The following is a 13528-nucleotide window of genomic DNA, read 5'->3' as shown; positions in this document are numbered from 1 at the left end:
GGCGCACCAACTCCTGAATTTGTATCTTTTATTACTTTAATGGCTGCTGTAGATATTTCTATATTCATGTTAAATTTATCCTAGTTTCTGTCAGGTCACCGCTAACTTCATTTTGGTAAAAATATAGCAACTTTGCATCTATGTAGCTTCATTTCTTTTCCCCTTTTAATCTGTGCTATTGTTGTGTAGATTATAATATGCATATATTTGACTGTGTATTTATATATCCCAACAAGTTGGTGTTACAATTATTGCTTTGAATTATCTTCTTTTCAATTAAGAGAAAACATATAACCAATCTTTTATATTTAATACCTTTGGTACTCTTCATTCCGCCCTGTGTATCTAACTTATCATCGGGTGTGTTTCTTTTCAGCCTTAAGAACTTCAGTGTTTCTTACAGGTTAGGTCTATTAGCAACAAATTCTTTCAATTTTTTTTATACCTGAGAATATTTTCATTTTAACTTCATTTCTGAATGAATGTTCCACCTGATATACAATTCTGGGTTTAGTTTCTTTTGTTCCAGCACTTTGACTGTGTCATTCTGTTATCTTCTATCCTCCACCATTTCTGATAAGAAGTCCATTGTTAAACATATTATTGTTCCCTTCTATGTGATGAGTCATTTTCTCTGGCTCCTTTGACGAGTTGTCTTTTATCATTTTGACTATGTTGTTTCTAGTTATGGTGCTCTTTTTACTTACCCTACTAGTGATTTGGTGAGCTATTTGCATCTAAATGTTAATGTTTTTAATCAACTTTCAGAAGTTTGGAGATATTGTTCAAAAATTTTGTCTCCTCTTCTCTTTCTCTCCTCTCCTTTGCCAACTCCCTTTATACATGTTGGAATGCTTGTCATTGTATCACAGGTCTTTAGGGTTCTTCTGCTCATTTTTTCAATCTTTTAAAATTCTTTGTATACTTTCTATTGATATATCTTCAAATAAATGATCTCTGCTACCTCAAATTTGCTGTTGAGTCCATCTAATAATTTTTATTTTTAATTCAGTCACACTTTTTAACTCTAGAATTCAAATTTGGTTATTTTTTATAGTCTATATTTCTCTATAGATTATATATATATATTTTTTTTCTGCTCATTTTTAACATTTTTACCTTTAATTCTTTGAGCTTGTCTATTAATTCCTGGCTGGTCTTTGCTAATCTAACATCTAGGCCCATACAGACTCAGTTTCCATTAGCTGCTGATTTTTTCCTTAGTACATTTCACACTTTTCTATTTCTTTGCATGTGTAATAATTTTTGGCTGAAAACTGGACATTTTAGGTAATTTATTATAGCAACTCTAGACTGTGTTTTACATCTAAGGAGTGTTTTTTATTTTATCATCTTGCCCATACTCAAACTGTGGAATCTATTGGCCTGTGATGTAGAGCTATTGGCTGTCTCTGCTCATTTTTTCAAATTCTTTATTTCAATTTTTATCCTGGCTCCCCAGGGGTAGCCTCTGTCTCTGAATAGCTTAATAGTCAGCTAATGACTTGGACAGAAGTTAACATCACACACTTTGAGTCTATAAGACTTCTACCCTCTGCTAACTGTTCTCTGTGTGAGATGGGAGATATATTCAACATTGCAGCCAGTTCTCAAGTCTCCCTTGGCTTTCACTTTTTGCCATGCTCTCTCAAGTCCACCCTGTGCATGCATCATTTCTGAGTTAGACTGGGATGCTTGGTGTACAGCATGTTTTGATATACTTAGTGGAATGATTACTACAGTCAAGCTAATTAGCATACCCATCTCCTCACAGTTTTCCGTGTGTGTGTGTGTGTGTGTGTGTGTGTGTGTGTGTGTGTGTGTGTTGTATGTGGTGCAAGCACTTGAAATCTACTCTTAGCAAATTTCCAGTATACACTAGAGTATTAACTATAGTCATCATGTTGTACATTAGGACTCTAGAACTTACTCATTCTACATAACTACAACTTTCTACCCTCTGAGCAACCATCTCCCCATTTTCTCCACACACACCACCCCCCCCCCGCCCCTGGTAACCACTGCTCTATTCTCTGCTTCTATGAATGTGATTTTAGACATCATATATAACTGAGATCATTTTCCAAAAAAGACATACAAAGGGCCAGCAGGTAAATGAAAAGATGCTCATCATCACTAATCATCAAGGAAATGCAAATCAAAACCACAATGGCTTATCACCTCAAATCTGTTAGAAAGGCTAGTATCAAAAGGGTAAAAGATAACAAGTGCTAGTGAAGATGTGAAGAAATGGAAACTCTTTTACACTGTTGGTGGAAATATAAAGTGGTACAGCCTTAATAGAAAACAGTATGGAAGTTCCTCAAAAAATTAAAAATAGAACTACCATACAATTCAGTAATCCCTCTTTTGCACATATATCCAAAGGAAATGAAATCAGTACCTAGAAGAGATATCTGCACTCCTATGTTCATTACAGCATAACTCACAAGAGCCAAGATAAGGAAAAATTCTTGAAGGCAATTAAAAGTGCTACTCTGGTGAACATATGAATGATAAGAAAGTGAAAGAGCCTTACTGACATGATAAAAGTTTTAGTGTTCTGGACGGAAGATCAAACCAGCCACAGTATCCTCTTAAGACAAAGCCTAAACCAGAGCAAGGCTCTAACACTCTTCAATTCTATGAAGGTTGAGAGAGGTAAGGAAGCTGCAGAAGTCTGAAGCCAGCAGAGGTTGATTCATGAAGTTTAAGGAAAGAAACTGCCTCCATAACATAAAAGTGCAAGGTGAAGCAAGTACTGATGTAGAAGCTGCAGCAAGTTATCCAGAAGATCTAGCTAATTCATGAAGGTGGCTACATTAAGCCAACAGATTTTCAGTGTAGACAAAAGAGACTTATGTTGAGAAAAATGCCATCTAAGACTCATACCTAGAGAGGAGAAGTCAGTGTCTAGCTTTAGTTTCAGAGGACAGGCTGACTCTCTTTAGAGAGCTGGTGACTTTAAGTTGAAGCCAATGCTCATTTACCATTCCAAAAATCCTAGGGCCCTTAAGAATTATGCTAAATTTACTCTTCTTGTACTCTATATACAAATGGAACAACAAAGCCTGGATGACAGCACATCTCTTTACAACATGGTTTTCTGAGTATTTTAAGCCCACTGTTGAGAACTACTGCTCAGAAAAAGATGATTCCTTTCAAAATACCACAGCTCACTGACAACACACCTGGTCACCCAAGAGCTCTACTGGACATGCACAATGAGATTAATGTTGTTTTCATGCCTCCTAACACAACATCCATTCTGAAGCCCATGGATCAAGGAGTAATTTTGACTTTCAAGTCTATTAGTTAAGAAATATAGTTCAGGAGGCTATAGCTGCCATAGATAGTGATTCCTCTGATGGATGTGAGGAAAGTAATTCAAAAACCTTCTGGAAAGGATTCAACATTCTAGATGCCATTAAGAACATTCATGATTTGTGGGAAGAGGTCAAAATATAGACATGAACACAGGAGTCTGGAAGAAGTTGATTACAACCCTAATGGATGACTTTGAGTGGTTCAAGACTACAGTGAAGGAACTTAAGATGTGTGGAAATAGTAAGAGAACTAGAATCAGAAGTGGAGTCTGAAGATGTGACAATTGCTACAATACCCTAAGAAAACTTTAACAGATCAGGCGTTGCTTCTTAAGGATGAACAAAGAAAGCTGTTTCTTGAAATGGAATTTATACCTGGTGAAGATGTTGGAATGACTGTAGAAATGACAAGACTGTTGAAATAATGACATAGGATTTAGAATTTTATAGTTGATAAAGCAGCAGCAGGGTTTGAGAGGGCTGACTCCAATTTTGAAAGAAGTTCTACTGTACTTAAAATGCTATCAAACAGCAATGCATGCTACAGAGAAATCATTTGTGAAAGGAAGTCAATAGATGCAGCAGTTGATCATTATTGTCTTTTTTTTTTTTTTTTTTAATGGTGGCAGTATGGTTTATCAAGCTGTACCTTAGTATAGGTGCTGGGGCTTGCCCATGGTGCTCTTAATGTACAAAGCCTGTACGTTCTGCCAATTTTTCTTGAGCAATGACACCAGGAAGTTAACAGCTAAGTGGATGTTGTACACAAGCTCATCATCTGTCATCTTCATGTGGGCAACAGCCTCTGTCAGATACAGCACCTCCTTCATCTGGAACTTGATCATGGACTTCATCTCATCAACTCTGGCCACCATGTTCTCATTGGGGGTCAGCAAGGGAACTTGCCAGCATTATTAAGGCCTGGGCCCAGGATTCATGGGATCTCCTTGATCACAGACTCTGGAGCCAAAAAGGCATCATACTTCTTGGCCATCTTCTTGACAAGTTTCTTATTCTTGTTGAGTTTCTTCAACACCTCAATGCCCATGTGGGAGATTATCCACAGCCTTGGCCTCATCACAATGCTGCTGGTCCCCCGAAACACATATGGAGAACTTGGGGCGGAGAGTGGACTTAAGCCTGATGGTGCTGAGAAGGGTTTGTCCTTCTGAGGTCATAGTTCTTCAGGCTGATCTTTAGCTCCACCATCTCCAAAACCTTTTGGCGCTTGCACTGGTTCCTGTGTAGGACTTTCCGCACTGCCTCGTACAGGGTGGCACAGGAGACTTTGCTACTCATGGTGCCTCACACCGCAATAACCAGAAAAAAGCTATTGTCTTTTTTTAAATTGCCACAGCCACCCCAACCTTCAGCAACCTCCACCCTGATCAGTCAGCAGCCATCAACCTCAAGGCAAGACCCTCCACCAGCAAAAAGATTATGACTCACTGAAGGTATCAATGATGGTTAGCATTTTTTAGCAATAAAGTATTTCTTAAATGAAGTTATATGCATTAATTTTTAGACATAAAGCTACTGCACACCTAACAGATGACAGTATAGTGTAAACGTAACTTTTATATGCACTGGGAAATCAAAAAATTCGTGACTCACTTTATTGCAATATTCACTTTATTGTGGTGGTCTGGAATCAAACCCACAACCTCTCCAAAGTATGCCTGTATATCACTGGAAGCAGTGATTTTGGTGTTTCATGTTATTAAAATACTATGAATATGGGTATCACTACAGGCTATGTGTATATTCGTGGAAAAATTAGAAGATAAATATGGAAGTTTGAAATGTTTATTGAAACAAGTACACAACACTGAATATTTTAAAATATTACAAATAATTACAACATCTCACTACACAATGTGTTTTATATGTATGTATGTAAATATATATATACACACATATTTAAACTTTGCTTCATCTTTCAACTTTTTATCTGTGTAAAAAGAAGAACACTTTCCTCATTCAGGAGATTTCTGATGTTGTAATAATTACCTAGAAATAAAGTGATAAGAAAATTAAAAATTATTTCCATAGGAATCATTCCCTTTTGATTAAATGTTTAGTCATCACTAAGACCTATTACGGTATATAGAGGCAAATTTTTAAAAAAAATCATGTAACAACAAATAACTCTTATTTAATTCCATGAACTGAAAAATCCAAGGATCATCTGTGATCCAGATAAAGCTTAAAACAATGTAAATTTCACATCATTTTGATAATGAGTGCAAAAACAAATTAGACAAGGGTGCAGATAGGAAAAAAAAATCTCCCTCTGAACCCAATCATGTTTTGGGGTGTTTTTTTTTGGTTTTTTTAATTGAAGTATATGTGATTTACAATGTTATATTAGTTTCAGGTATACAACAGTGATTCAATTATTTTTATAGATTATACTCCATTTAAAGTTATTATAAAATATTTTCTATATTCCCTGTGCTATACATTACATCCTTGTATCTTATTTATTTTATACCTTGTAGTCTGTACCTCTATTCCTCTTCCCCTATCTTGCCCCTTCCCTCTACCCCTCTCCCCACTGGTAACCACTAGTTTGCTCTCTGTATCTATGAGTCTGATTCTGTTTTGTTATATTCATTTGTTTGTGTTCACAACAGTGTTGGCACATACAAAGGACTATATAAATATAGCTATTATTATTGTCTCCTTTCATTAGAATGTAAGCTCCATGAGGGCAGGGATTTTTTTTATGTATCCCACACCCTTAGAGCAATGCTTGGTAGACTCTCAATCACATTTGTTGAATGAATGAATGAATGAACAAATTAAAATTCCTATCTCCAAAGACTTGTGCTCCAATAGCTGATGAAGCACACTATTCTGTATGTTTAAAATAACCAACTAAAAACTGTTTGACTACATAATATCTTTGAGATAACATAGGGGAATAATTTTCTTTCTACTCTGGATACAACGTATCTTCTATTTTTATATTCAGCAATTAGCAACTCATTCAATTTTCATGTACCGAAACACTGATATACTTATCTAATAAAAAAAATTAAAAGAAAATATGCACCAAATTTCTTTGGCATCAATCACATCATGCTTCATTTTGACCACTGTGGCTTCCATTTTCATGGTGCTCATGAGCAACTATATAAGTATTCAACTATACAAAAGAAAAGGTTTTTAATTATTCTTACCTGAAGGAACATAGAATGAATCCCCAGTTGTTATTACATAAGGTGTTTCGTGTAAGGTACATAAAAGGTCACCAAAGTTAACATAAAAAATCTGTAAAATTAAAAATTAAAATCTCATTTCAAATTGTAACACCACAACAAATACACTCCAAAGAAACTTAAAAGTAAATGTGGTAGGCAGAATAACGGCTCTCCAAAGCTATCAATGCTCTAATCTCCAGAATTTGTTATGTCACATGGCAAAGGAGACCTCGAGATGGTGAGATTATCCTGGATTACCTAAATGGGCCCAATCTAATTACATAAACCTTACTTGAAAGTGGGCAATTTTCCTACTGGAAGCAGACGAGAGATGAAGCAGAGAAGTCAGAGAAATTTGAAGCATGAAAAGGGCTTTCACTGTTGCTAGCACTGAAGATAAGAGAGCCATAAGCCAAGGAGTATAGACTATTTCTAGACACCCCAGCCAACAGCCAGTGAGGAAACAGGAACCTCAGCCCTACAGCCACGTGAAACTTAATTCTGCCAACAACCTGAATGAATTTGAAACACTCATTCTAAAAGCCTTCAGAGAGGAATACAGATCTCACAACACCTTGATTCCAGCCTAGTGATACTCTAATCAGAGTACTCAGCCAAGCCCACCTGATTTCTAACCTACGTAACTGTGAGATAATAAATGAGAGTTGTTTAAATTTGTGGTAATTTGTTAAAGCAGTAATAGAAAACTAGTACAGGAAAACATTTCTTTTGTTCTTCCTTACTATTTACCAGTTTATGAAAATTCAGAACCATTGTAAAGAATATCACTTAGCTATACTAGAAAAATAGCTAGGTTTTATGTACACCTCTTTAAAGGTTACATGCTTGGTATATGTAACTTAATCTGACTGACGAATCAAAGAGAGAACAAAAAGCAAAAAAAAAAATACATTTAAACAAGCATCAACATTAAGTAAGAGGGTAAATATAGTGCTCAGTCATACAGGCTTCCATATTCAAACACAGCAAATTTTACATTTTATATATAGATAGCACCTGGCAATGACCTATTTTTTTGACAACTAAATACAAAATGTAGGGCCTTCAAACTCTGAGATTCAAATTCTGAGATTCAGCCATCAAGAATATTTTGCCTCAGAGAAATATGCCTTCTCCTTTTCTTCTTACCAGTTTTGTAAAATGAGCCTAAAATACCAGAAAAATGAGAGCAGCTAGCACTTATCCAGCACTTACCCCATGCCAGCCACTGTTTTAAGCACTTCATTTTTACTCATTTAATATATGCATCTACCAATGAGACAGTACTATTTTAATAGCTTTTCACAGATGAAGAAAATGAGGCACAGAGAAGTGTAACTTTCCAAGGTCACAATGTAAATGGAAAAGCTGGAATTTGAACTCAGGTACTTTGATTCCAGAATCCATGTTCTTAGCCACTACAATATACTCTCTCAATGGAACACTCTTAAAGTGGTTCTAAAGGTATTTTTATAATTTAATAAAAGAAATATATTTATTACATCCAAAAAAATTTGCCTAAAAAAAGGAACACACACACTACCCAGAAAGTCAAGCATGTATTTATAGATGTTTTTTCCTTATCTATTCAGTTTGGCTCTCTATGCACACCTCTCCCCATTTCTGCAAACATCTTACTAAGAATGCTTTTGAAATACACAAAAATAGAATGATGACCTCCCACAAATAAATACTGAACCCTGATACCCTGCTCTTTTCAAAGTCTGATTCCCCCATTCCATATTATTTTGAAATAAATGCCCAGCATCATAAACCATCTGTAAATATTTCAATGTGTACTGAAAGACCAAAGTCCTTTTTTAAAACATGACAACACTGTTGTCACACATAAAAATTAATGAATATTTAGTGTTAAATGCCCAGTCAATATTCAAATTTCCAGTTGTCTCTTCAGTGTCTTACTTTTAAGGGTTTGTTTGAATTGGGATCCAAGTAAGAGTCACATATGGTCAGTGCTTGATCTAGCTTTTAAAGCACTCAATCTATTGAGTGGTTATCAATTTGGGGGTGATTTTGTCCCTCAGGGGACAACTGGCAATGTCTGGGAACATGTGTAATTCTCACAACTAGAGGGGTACTACTGGAATCTAGTGCGTAGAGGCCAGGGTTGCTTCTAAACCTCTTACAATGCACAGGATAGCCTCCCTACAACAAAGAATTATTGAGTCCAAAATGTCAATAGTGCCACAGTTGAGGACCCTGATCTCTATACATTCCACGTGGTTGTCTTTTTTATTCCTTGCACCTTATTTATTGAAGAAATCAAGCAGCAAAATTTGTTTTAAAAATCTTTACACAGCTGGATTTTGCTTATTACAACGCCAGGTTGTCATCTAAAAAGTCTGCCATTCTTTATTTCCTGTAAATTGGTGGTTAGATCTAAGGACTTAACTTCAGGTGGTTGTGTGTGGGTTTTGTTTTGTTTTTTTTTAAAGAAGGTGGGGAAGGCAAGACTACCTCATAGACAGTGTTGTATTCTTCCATCAGGAGACACATAATGTCTGGTTGTGTTCTTTTTAGATGTTAGTAGACAATGATGCTAGAACCAATAGTTTATTGGGTGTTGTAAAATGGTAATAGTCCATTCTAACATTCATTCTTCATTTATTAATTGGACTATTTCTCAAAAGGATAAACTTCCCCATATCTATTATTTGATTACCTAGTAGTACAGTTTATATGAGAACAGCAGAATAAATGTTTAATTATTTTCCTTACCATATTTGTCAAAGTGAGTTGGCTTCCTAGAATTCTCCGACAGTGATGAATTAAGTTTTTCTTTTTGTAGTAGCCTTACAAATTCATGGATTTAGATATAATTTATGTGTATCAATCCAGTGAAGTTATTCTTATTGATACGCAAGTTTTCATCTTTGTCCAGAGACAGCATCTTCAAGTTGGATCCTGAGACCTTATGACCCAATCCTAATGGTCTTTGATAGTCTGCTATCAGGTATGATAAATATTCCAAGCTCAGTCCCAGGCCTGGAATCAGACATTTCTCTAAGGAACTCTGGTTCCTTTAAGTGTGTTGCTATCACTTTTTTGATTTTTTACCTCTGGAACAATTACTGTCTAGTTTTTCATATAGTTCTACCTTTTGATTTATTTGGGTTTTTTCTCTCTTCTGGTTTTTGACTGGTCTTCCACATCACTTAACTTTAATATTTTCCATTTCTTTTTTTTCTAAAAACATTAATTAATTAATTAATTAATTAATTTGGCTGCATTGGGTCTTAGTTGCAGCATGTGGGATCCTTCACTGCAGTGCGCAGGCTCTTTGTTGCAATGCGCGGGCTTCTCTCTAGCTGTGGCGCATGGGCTTAGTTGCCCCACGGCATGTGGGATCTTAGCTCCCCAACCAGGGATTGAACCTACATCTGCTGCATTGGAATGCAGATTCTTAACCACTGGACCACCAGGGAAGTCCCAATATTTCCCATTTCTTAATACCCTTTTCTTTTCTAGGAGAGCTCCACAACAAACTCCCATAGTTAATTTGTTCATTCTTCTGTGGTTTGAATTTAACAAATCTACCACTGCTACTTTCTCTCTTACTCATTATCTAGACCTGAGTTTGAAAGAAAGAGTTAATGGCTTATGCTGGTTCTCCATCTTGCCCTTTTGTTTCTCAAAAGCATATATTTAAAAGTGTGCTTCATTTTTTAAAAATGTAAAAATACTCCCCTTGTTATTTAAAAAGAACCTTTAAGTCTAGTTTTCATTATAAAAACTTAAAGGCAATATTTAGAAGAAACAAAACTAAACTATAATCACCTACTGACATGTTATTTTCTATAGTTCCTTCAAGGTTCTGTCATTTTCATTTTTAATTTCTACTCAGAAAAAAATAAAAAGAATTTTCTACTTTTCAGTTTCCTTAAATATTTATCCTAAAGGTGTTCCTATATGGTTATTCTGCAAAATAATATACTTAAATTAATATAAAAATGTTTAGTATAGCACCTGGAACATGTAAGTGCTATATAACTGATTATCATATATAATGGTTTACCTCATTACTAAGTCAAAATATAATATAACCATTTTTTTCCTGCAGCACACATTTCAGCGATTTCCAATTTTTGCAATTACTGTCTATGTTAAAATAAAGAGCTACATATGTTCAAACACTTCCAAACATTTACTATTCAATATTCCTTTTTTAAAGGAATAAAGGCATTATAGCTTAATGGGTAACTACAGTTAGTTCAATGATGACATTTCATAATGCTTATTTTCATTATTAATTGTTCCTTAATGATTGTACAGGGATTATCTATTACTTTAGTTAGTTTAATATGTTATATTTACTCTTTTAATACCACCTGGAGATCTATGACATTTTAAGATTGGATTAAAGAATATTTTTAAATACTTTAGATCTGGATTCTACATACTATGTAGCAATAAATTATTCTTTTACTCTCATGTGTATCTTTTCCTTTCTCTGCCTTGATTTGCCCTTCTTAGTTAATAAAACTGAAGGGTCCTAATGCTCTTTCTGTTTCTCCTTTGTGGGCTTTCATTTTATCAGTAAAAAGAACTGTTTTGAACCATGATTTCACAGGTTCCTGAAATGTTACTTACTGAAAGATGTACCTCAGATGTAACATGTTTTAAATGCTGGTATAATATTAAATCTTCTTTAAATCTGGTGATTTTCAAAATCTTTCATTTTCAAATTCAAAATGCAAAAATTATCTGATATAAATACATGTTATAGGGGTGTGTGTCTCCAGTGAGAAAGAGACAGAGAGACAGACTCAGAGAAGAGAGACTCACCTTGAGTCTCATTATGACTTCAGCCAATAATACTGCTATATACAGTAATATATTCTTTAATACTTACTGAAGCAACTAGCTCCCAGTCCTCAATCTCCTGTTACACTTAATCTCAATAATCCCCTCCAGATCTAAAATTCTAATGATTTGTTTGCAAAACTAATTTTAAGGATTCTTTTTTTTTTTTTATTTTGCGGTACGCAGGCCTCACTGTTGTGGCCTCTCCCTTTGTGGAGCACAGGCTCTGGACGTGCAGGCTCAGCGGCCATGGCTCATGGGCCTAGCCGCTCCATGGCATGTGGGATCTTCCCGGACTGGGGCACGAACCCGTGTCCCCTGCATCAGCAGGCGGACTCTCAACCAATGTGCCACCAGGGAAGCCCTCAAGAATTCTTTTAAGTAAAGACGATTCCCTAAACTTCTGAATCTCAAGCCTACACTGCTATGCACAAAACAAGTACTTTTAAACAGCCATTGGTTGACTGACTTTAAACAGATGAAAAAAACTAAAAAATTATCTGTGCACTATAGTAATCATATATCATTTCTGAGGAAATAGCATTTTTAACGCTTCATCAAGTCCAACAAATCAGAGTTGTGCCAAGAGCAAAACATAAATATATGGAAAAATACACTCACCAATGTGTCTAGGCCTACATGCTGCTTTCCCTTTTCTTGATGTGGTCCTAATATCAATTTTCCAGTAGAAAAAAATGGTGTATCCAATGTTTTATATACTTTCAACTCACCATGTTCAACACAAAATTGGTATGTATCTCGTGGCCTTACAAGATCTAAGGGAAAAAAAATAATGTAAGTACAAAGTAATAGCAATGACATTTCTCTGATACAGCATATACACACATATATAGACATAAACCTGCCTTAGAAAGATAGATGTGATTAATATCACTGACTCTGGGGCTAGAATGCCACAGGTCAGATCCTATCTCTGTCTTACAAGCTGTGTGAACTTAGCCAAGTTGCTTATCCTCTCTATTTGTGCCTACATTTTCTTTTCTATAAAATGGGGTAATAATACTCCATCTATGTTAGAGCTGTGAATATCAAATGACTTAAAGTGTGTAAAGTATTTAAAACACTGGCACAAAGTAAGCATTAGGTAAGTCTTGGCTATTAATAATAACAATGGTAGTATTACTATTTTTCCCATAATAACTCAGACAGAAAACAAAATCAGCTAAGAGATAAGAAAGGATTCCTATCTTTAAAAAGTTTAACATAGCCACAATACAAATGTATCATTATCATGTCAATAAATTCCTTTGTGCTTGCTTGACTGATTATTAAATAACAAGATTTTTATTTATTTATCAGGTAAAGCCTCTAAGTAACTGGAGTTCTAACTGTAGCTCACAAATTACTATATCACTTTTTTTTTTTTTTTTCCGGTACGTGGGCCTCTCTCACTGTTGTGGCCTCTCCCGTTGGCGGAGCACAGGCTCCGGACGCGCAGGCTCAGCGGCCATGGCTCACGGGCCTAGCCGCTCTGCGGCATGTGGGATCTTCCCAGACCGGGGCACGAACCCATGTCCCCTGCATCGGCAGGTGGACTCTCAACCACTGTGCCACCAGGGAAGCCCTACTATATCACTTTTTAATTTCCCTTTTACTTACAACCTTTTCCAGACCTGTAATTAATATATTTTTCTATCATCAGCTTCTGACTGTACTCCCACAGACTACAGGATATAGAAAATACATAGGCTCAAGAAACAAAAACTTATGAATTCTTGACAACACACAACTTTTTTAACCTGATACAGTATAGCAATGTTTTCAGTTAAGACACTTCACTAAACAAAATTCTCTGTGCTTCTACCTCTGTTGCCAAATAAACAATCTGGAATATAGAAATAACTTTGCTACTTAAGATATCAAATGGAACTTATGCCACAGTCAAAATTTTAAGTGTAAATACTGCCTCTCTGGTTTGAGATATCTGTCCTCTGACTTGGGATAAATAGTCCCAAGTACTCACTAGTACAGTCATAACAGTTGTTAAAATATTTAAATATTTCCTGTGTGTATATATTCCCTGGTTGGTAAATAGCTGAGTGTCCCCTACTTAACCCCACCACTCTATAGCCCATCCCTTGGGACCGCCCATGTTGTCCTAGACACTAAATGTTTAATGCCTATTAAGTACAGGAGGAGGCTTCTAGGACC

The 13528-nt window shown here is 35.7% G+C and overlaps 1 protein-coding gene and 1 pseudogene across 4 annotated transcripts in view; both read right to left on the bottom strand.

The window, feature by feature from the left end:
- Positions 1-3935: 3935 nt before the first annotated feature.
- LOC132425431 (large ribosomal subunit protein uL1 pseudogene) lies at positions 3936-4772 on the bottom strand (annotated as a pseudogene).
- A 180-nt stretch (positions 4773-4952) lies between these two features.
- CENPC (centromere protein C) overlaps positions 4953-13528 on the bottom strand; it is an 89967-nt gene continuing 81391 nt past the window's right edge. The window contains exons 17-19 of one of the 4 annotated variants that reach the window (XM_060012451.1): positions 11978-12132; positions 6512-6602; positions 4953-5336 (exon numbers count right to left, since the gene is read on the bottom strand). In XM_060012451.1, the coding sequence (XP_059868434.1) occupies positions 5266-5336; positions 6512-6602; positions 11978-12132 (317 nt within the window). In that variant the 3' untranslated portion in view covers positions 4953-5265. Of the gene's footprint in view, positions 5337-6511; positions 6603-11977; positions 12133-13528 lie in introns of those variants that run through there. The other 3 variants (XM_060012450.1, XM_060012448.1, XR_009519546.1) reach the window with 3 other exon arrangements.

The sequence above is a fragment of the Delphinus delphis genome, chromosome 5, assembly GCF_949987515.2.
Source record: "Delphinus delphis chromosome 5, mDelDel1.2, whole genome shotgun sequence".
Taxonomy (NCBI): Eukaryota; Metazoa; Chordata; class Mammalia; order Artiodactyla; family Delphinidae; genus Delphinus; species Delphinus delphis.
Note: the sequence above shows the minus strand (reverse complement) of the source record. Positions and strands in the feature narration are given on the sequence as shown.